The sequence below is a fragment of the Nematolebias whitei genome, chromosome 5, assembly GCF_014905685.2.
Source record: "Nematolebias whitei isolate Nwh7 chromosome 5, NemWhi1, whole genome shotgun sequence".
Classification (NCBI taxonomy): Eukaryota; Metazoa; Chordata; class Actinopteri; order Cyprinodontiformes; family Rivulidae; genus Nematolebias; species Nematolebias whitei.
In genome coordinates this window covers 23,534,655-23,542,070 of record NC_056502.1, presented here as the reverse complement: position 1 = coordinate 23,542,070, position 7,416 = coordinate 23,534,655, and the positions used below count along the sequence as shown (strand labels likewise).

General features: G+C 38.7%; 2 protein-coding genes across 2 annotated transcripts in view; both read left to right on the top strand.

The window, feature by feature from the left end:
- The window catches only part of LOC119410323 (trypsin-3), a 15,791-nt gene extending 11,143 nt beyond the window's left edge, over positions 1–4,648 (top strand). Inside the window, exon 6 of the mRNA XM_037677235.1 lies at positions 4,633–4,648. Within this exon, the coding sequence (XP_037533163.1) occupies positions 4,633–4,648 (16 nt within the window). The remainder of the gene's footprint in view (positions 1–4,632) is intronic.
- Positions 4,649–5,036: 388 nt separating this feature from the next.
- On the top strand, positions 5,037–6,248 carry LOC119409482 (trypsin-3). Its single transcript, XM_037676378.1, has 5 exons — positions 5,037–5,160; positions 5,242–5,398; positions 5,517–5,770; positions 5,864–6,000; positions 6,091–6,248. The coding sequence occupies exons 1-5, from the start codon at positions 5,121–5,123 to the stop codon at positions 6,238–6,240; spliced, it is 738 nt and encodes a 245-aa protein (XP_037532306.1). The 5' UTR covers positions 5,037–5,120; the 3' UTR covers positions 6,241–6,248.
- Positions 6,249–7,416: the final 1,168 nt, after the last annotated feature.

Sequence of the window (7,416 nt, the reverse complement as noted above, 5' to 3'; positions counted from 1 at the left end):
ATATATGTATATGTAATGCACCAGAGAGCAGTGGTTTAGATGATATTGTTGATAATTTGACAACTTCAATGCAAACACCACTTGATAAAATTGCTCCGCTGAAAAAGAAAGTATCAGAGGAAGCTGGCTCCCTGGTTCAATTTTAAGTTACATACACCATCCTTCCTACTATTGCCTCCATTTCCCTGTCAGATGAAGCAGCTTTAAACTTTAAAATGTCACTAGAATCTGTTTTATGATTGGATTGTTTTTGTCCTGTTGAGCTCTCTGAATTGTCAAAAAAAATAGCTTCATCCAAACCATTAATATGTCTGCTAGATCCCATCGTAACCAGACTAATTAAAGAGGCATTTCCCATAATTAATATCCACATTTTGGATCTGCTTAATTTGTCTCTAATGAATAGTTACGAACCACAGCACTTTAAGGATGCTGTAATTAAACCTTTACTTAAGAAACCTGATCTTGATTCAGGAATTCTGCCCAATTATAGACCTATAGCTAATCTAACATTCATCTAAAAATTCTAGGGAAAATAGATGCAGGTCAGTTGTGGGAACACCTGAACAGAAATAAGCTGTTTACGGAGTTTCAGTTAGGGTTTAGAGTTCATCACAGCACAGAAACAGCACTGGTGAAAGTTACTGATATTCTCATGGTCGCAGACTCTTGTGTCTTTACTTGTTCTGGTAGACCTCAGTGCTTCATTTGATACAATTGATGACAATATTCTACTACAGAGGCTTGAAAATAATATTGGGATTACAGGAATGGCTCCAAAATTGTTTAAATCATATATTTATTTGATATAATTCAGTTTGTAAATGTAAATAACAAATCTTCTTTATACAAAAAGTTAGTCATGGAGTTCCTCAGGGTTCAATACTTGGACCAATACTCTTTACTTTATATAGGCTTCCAATAGTTAAAGCTATTAAACAGCATGGAATACATTTTCATTGTTATTAATGGATTCAAGGTTCTTTATTGTCATTCACATCACATGTGGTACATGAGGTGGAATGAAACTATGTACACAGGGTCTCAGTTACATCCAACAAAAATACAAATTGTAAAGAAAAACAGTAGTACAATCCAAGACATGTACTAAAAAATATGCTAAACTAAGAATACACTAAGCACTAATAGTACAAAACAATGCGCCAAAAAACAGCAGCATGAACATGAGTCTGTGTGAGCAGACAAGGAGGAATGAACACAGCAACATGAAATAAATCAGCAGCATGAGATCAGCATCATGGATAGTCAGCAGCACATATCAACAACCAAGTGGCATTACAGTGATTTTTTTTCACAATAATTTTTTTTCACAGTAATTTTCACAGTGATAATCCTGACTAAGGATTCATGAGTCTAACAGCCTCAGGGTAGAAGCTGTTCCTCAGCCTAGTGGTTCTGCACTTAATGCTTCTCAACCTTCTGCCTGGGGTAGCGGTGCAAAAAGTGTGTGTGCTGGGTGAGTGGGGTCCTTCATGATGCAGGTGGCCCTCTTCCTGCATCTGGAGGTGTAGATGTCTGTGATGATGGGGAGACTGACACCAATAGACTTCTGTGCAGCCTTTGTCACTCTGCAAAACTTATGCTGATGTTATGATGATAATACTCAGTTATATTTGTCCATGAAACCTGATAAATCCAGTCAGTTACTTAGAATACAAGTATGCCTTAAAGACATAATAAACATGAATAACCCTTTATTTTATGCTTTAAACTAAGATAAGACAAATGTTGTGGTTTTTGAACCTGAGCATCTTAGGGGAAAAAATTGTAATCTTTCACTTTCTCTGGATGGCATTAATTTGGCCTTCAGTTCTAACATAAAAAAGACGAAGAAAAAAAACTTGATGTTATTTTTGATCAAGATATGTATTTTAACCCCCATTTTAAAAACATTACCAGAACCGCTTTCTGCCACCAGCGTTATATCACTAAGATCAGTAACATCTTGCCTTAAAAATGAGGCAGAAAAACTGGTCCATGCATTTGTCATGTCTAGACTGGACTATTGCAATTGTTTATAATCTGGGTGTCCAAAATCTTCTTTAAAAAGTCTTCAGTTGATCCAAAATGCTGCTGCCTGAGTTTTAATGCGAGTTAGTAGGATAGATCATATCTCTCCAGTTTTTGCTTCTCTCCGTTGGCTCCCTGTCAAATCCAGATATAAATTCAAAATCTTACTTCTAACATATAAAGCTCTCAACAACCTAGCTCCATCTTATATTACAGATCTTATTGTTCCACATTTTTCTAACAAAGCACTTCACTTTCAGACTGCAGGTTTACTTGTTTTCTTATAGGTTCCAAAAGCAGAATGGGAGGAAGATCTTTCAGTTATCAGGCTCCTCTCTTGTGGAACCAACTTCCAGTTTTTGTCTGTAAGGCTGACACACTGTCCAGTTTTAAGACTGGGCTTAAGACTTTCCTTTTTGAAAAATCTAACAGTTAGGGTTGGCTTAGGTTTCCTGAGTTATCCTTTAGTTATGCTGTTATAGGCTTAGACTGCTGAAGGACAAACTGACCACATTTCCTCACTCCGCTACTGTCTTTACTTGCTCTACTGTATCTGGTTGTATTTCTGCTTGTGTGTATTTGTTACTATTTTTATCCTTAACATGTGTTTATGTCTTTCCTCCAACAGAAAGAACACCTGGACTTGTCGTTCTGTGTTCGTCTGTCTCTCCTTCCTGTTCCTCTCAAACCCAGCCGGTTGAAGCAGATGGCCGCTTGTCCTGAGCCTGGTTCTGCTGGAGGTTTCTTCCTGTTAAGAGGGAGTTTTTTCCGTCCCACTGTTGCCTTTGTGCTTGCTCAGGATGGAAGACTGCATTAAAGTGAAGATTCAGTGCAATCTTCTGACTTCTTTAGATAAATAACTTTTACTTATTGGCTTATATGTATGTGAATGTTTTTGTACAGTGCCCTGAAACAATTTCTGTTGCAACTTGGTGCTATATTTAAACTTCTTAAGCTTCAATGAGAAGAAGTCTGAAGTCATGCTGTTCCATCCCAGTGGCTCACTCATGAACCATGACATTGACCTTTTCTCTCTAGCCCCGCTAGAGAAACAAACGGTCACTAATCTGGGGGTGATAATGGACCCGTCCTTAAAACTCAACAGTCACGTAAACATGATGGTCAAATCCTGTTTTTTTCAGCTGAGACGGCTGTCTAAGCTGAAGCCTATACGCTCCAAAAAGAACCTTGAGACAGTGATCCACGCCTTCATAACATCTAGGCTTGATTACTGCAATTCACTTCTGTTTGGAATCAGTCAGTCCTCCATTGCTCGTCTACAACTGGTCCAAAATGCTGCAGCCCGATTTTTAACTGGTACAGGCTATAGAGAGCACATCACGCCAGTTTTGGCCTCCCTGCACTGGCTACCCATTCACCTTCGGATCCATTTCAAAATTCTCATGTATGTTTTTAAATCACTGAACAGTTCCGCCCCATCCTATCTCACTGATCTTCTGCAGCCATATGTCCCACCGCGCTCTCTGAGGTCAGCAGACCAGATGCTTCTCTCAGTCCCAGAAACCCGTCGTAAGCTCAGAGGTGACAGGGCTTTCTCTGTTGCAGGTCCACGACTGTGGAATGAGTTGCCACTGAGTGTCCGGCAGGCTCCCACACTCTCAGTTTTTAAGTCTCGCTTGAAGACCCACTTCTATTCGCTTGCCTTTAACACGGTGTGATTTGTTTTGGTCCGGTCTGTTCTCTACTCTGTTGGCCATTTTAGTTAGCTTCTGCTGCTATTTGTATCTGTATTTCTATTTTGTTTTCCTGTCCGCTGTGCATGTTTGTTTCTTTTGTACAGCACTTTGGTTGGCCTTGTTGCTGTTTTAAGTGCTATATAAATAAATTGGTATGGTATGGTATATAAATAAACCAAATTTAAATAAATTACTGTATTGCTCATATGCCATGTGCTGAAGTGTCCTTGGGAAAATCTGTGAACTTATTACCTTTTTTAAACTCTGCTTGTGAGGTAAAATGTGCTGCATATAAACCATGTACACTCATAACTCAGAGGCATGAGTGTTTGAGTGAACTAACAAAAAACCTTTATAAAGCCCTCTGAAGACAAGGTTAACAAGATAAGAAAGCCCTAACTATTTAATACACTGAAGGGATTATAGAAATATTAAAAATGAAAACAGTTTATTGATATGGGTTTCTACATAAACAAAAAAGTTTAAATACAAAAAATAAAATAAAATATAAAGAAAAGCTTAGGTGCATGAAAATGATATGTTAGTCTGTTAATGGTATGCTAATGGGAGTTTTGAAACCCTACGTCTAATGTTTTTAAAAATAATTATCAGACTAATTTATTTATTTTCACTGTTTTTTTTTACTCATTTGTTCAAAACAAGAAAAAAAGACTAAAAATGTTGATAATGGTAGAATATTCCACTGAAATAAATATATTGGCACTAGAGCACTGTGATATAAAACACCATCTTATTCAGCTGTGTATAAATTGAGATCAAGTCTTATAGGCCTCAATCCAAACAAACCAGGGAAAAAAAAGATTAACAAACAATGCTAATTATATTGTCAGTTAAAATACTTGAGATTTTCACATTTTAATTTTTTTTTTTGTTCCATATACAGGAGGAGCATGGTTTAGAATATAACACAAGCCTGTGATACTTCGGCTTTATAAAGATAATAAAACATTCACAATATAATATAAATATTTCAACAATGCAGAAAACAGAATAATAACGGTCAAAATGGAAAACTACGTAAAACTATATATACATTTTAATTAACATTGATTTATGAGTAATTGCTTTGTTGTATACATCAATTTTATTTTCAGTAGTGTATGATGTTATTGTTTTTGATTATTCTTTATTATATTATTTAAAGTTTAAAAGATATTTTAAAATACTAAAAACTAAGTTCATGAGTTGGGATCTGACATTATCAGCACATGGTCCTCAGTGTCCAGATGTTATTTTCCACACGCTCTCTACCAAGAAAATAATTTAAAAAAGTGAATGTGTGTCCTTGGCCAGTCAGATAGCAGAGAGTCTCGGTGGGTTTAAATAGAGGAGCAGAGCAGCAGAACATGTACCGAGGTTCAGGACACAATCATGAAGTACTTCATCCTGTTGGCTCTCTTTGCTGCAGCTTGTGAGTTTCTGTAGTGAATTTATTGATTCTTACCATGTTTTTAAAAGGTTTTCTTTTTCAATGAAATTGTTTATGTTCCAGATGCTGCTCCCATTGAGGATGACAAGATTGTTGGAGGCTACGAGTGCAGGAAGAACTCTGCACCCTACATTGCGTCTCTGAACGTTGGCTACCACTTCTGTGGAGGCTCCCTGATCTCCAGCACCTGGGTGGTGTCTGCTGCTCACTGCTACCAGTCGTAAGTCCAGGAACTAGTACTACACTCAGATAAATGTCATATTACACAGTGCTGCGGGGTCATATTCAAAGCATCAGTTGCTTCTAGTCTTTCTGATGGTGGTTATCTTGTCATGCAGTCGTATCCAGGTGAGACTTGGAGAGCACAACATTGCTGTGAATGAGGGAACAGAGCAGTTCATCGACTCAGCCAAGGTCATCCGCCACCCCAACTACAGCAGCTACAACCTGGACAATGACATCATGCTGATCAAGCTGAACAAGCCCGCCACCGTGAACAGCTACGTCAAAACCGTGTCTCTGCCCTCGTCCTGTGCTGGCACCGGCACTTCCTGTCTGATCTCTGGATGGGGAAACACCAGCAGCTCTGGAAGTCAGTGACTCTGTATAAATGTATCAGCGATAAAGTTACATGTATGATGTGGTGGGAAAGAATAGTCATGTGTGTTTTATCTGGTTGTTTTAGGCTACTACCCTGATAGGCTCATGTGTCTGGATGCCCCCATCCTGAGTGACTCCAGCTGCAGGAACGCCTACCCTGGACAGATCACCTCCAACATGATCTGCGTTGGATTCCTGGAGGGAGGCAAGGACTCCTGCCAGGTGGGAGATCAAGCACAGCTTGTCAAAGTGAACAGATCAAAAGTGATACCATTTTTTACTCACACCTCGTCTGCTTGTCGTGTGTGTCAGGGTGACTCTGGTGGCCCCGTGGTGTGCAATGGTCAGCTGCAGGGTGTGGTGTCCTGGGGTTACGGCTGCGCCCAGAAGAACAAGCCTGGAGTTTACACCAAGGTCTGCAACTTCAACACCTGGATTCGCAACACCATGTCCTCCAACTAAATGGATATCTGTTTGAACTTGCAATGGATCATTGTAAATATCGGACCATCTGATAAGTGATAATAAAAATAGTTTGAATAAAAGTTTTTCAACATTTATTTAATGTTTTTTAAATGAAGACCTGGTGATGAATTAAATTGTAAAAGTATTTTATAATAATCCAGACATGCCATGATTGGACTAGACTTTTAAAATTAATTTGATCACTAAACATGAAGGAACTGTTCAAGCTAAGACTGCCTTTATAAAATATCTCATGTTGCTTTTGCATTATAAATTCTAGAGCTGTTGCCTCTCAGCGAGGAGTTCACCTGAGGTGGCACACAAAAACTAAAGTCAAAACAGAATTTGAGTAGACTGGTCACATTGTTGTCATATATCAAATGTGTATTATGTGTGTCATATGTCAGATGTGTATCGTGTGTGTGTGTCATATATCAGATGTGTATCGTGTGTGTGTGTCATATGTCAAATGTGTATCGTGTGTGTGTCATATATCAGATGTGTATCGTGTGTGTCATATGTCAGATGTGTATCGTGTGTTTGTGTGTCATATATCAGATGTGTATCGTGTGTGTCATATATCAGATGTGTATCGTGTGTGTCATATGTCAGATGTGTATCGTGTGTGTGTCATATATCAGATGTGTATCGTGTGTGTGTGTGTGTCATATGTCAGATGTGTATCGTGTGTGTCATATGTCAGATGTGTATCGTGTGTGTCATATGTCAGATGTGTATCGTGTGTGTGTGTCATATATCAGATGTGTATCGTGTGTGTCATATATCAGATGTGTATCGTGTGTGTGTGTCATATGTCAGATGTGTATCGTGTGTGTCATATGTCAGATGTGTATCGTGTGTGTCATATGTCTGATGTCAGGCTTCCAGGTGTTTCGAGCAGATCACAGCCGGAGCTCTCGGGGAAAAAGGGAGGAGGTGGAATCTGTTTTTATAAAAATCAAGGTTGGTGTACTGATATACCACAGTGTGACCGAAGACATGTAGCTCTCACAAGGAGTCATTTTTTTTATAAACTGTAAATCTTTCTTTTCTCTGAGGAAGTTCTCCTCTTTAATTTTGGCCAGTGTTTACATTCCACCTCCAGTCTGCACTTTAGAGGCTGGAAAACAGCTCGCCGAGCTGATAACAGACGTGGAGAAAAAACACCCTGAC

Coding starts and splice junctions, on each gene's coding strand:
- LOC119409482 (XM_037676378.1), top strand. CDS start 5,121: ATGAAGTACTTCATCCTGTTGGCTCTCTTTGCTGCAGCTT. Junction 5,399..5,516: donor GCTGCTCACTGCTACCAGTC/GTAAGTCCAGGA, acceptor CTTGTCATGCAG/TCGTATCCAGGTGAGACTTG. Junction 6,001..6,090: donor GAGGCAAGGACTCCTGCCAG/GTGGGAGATCAA, acceptor CGTGTGTGTCAG/GGTGACTCTGGTGGCCCCGT.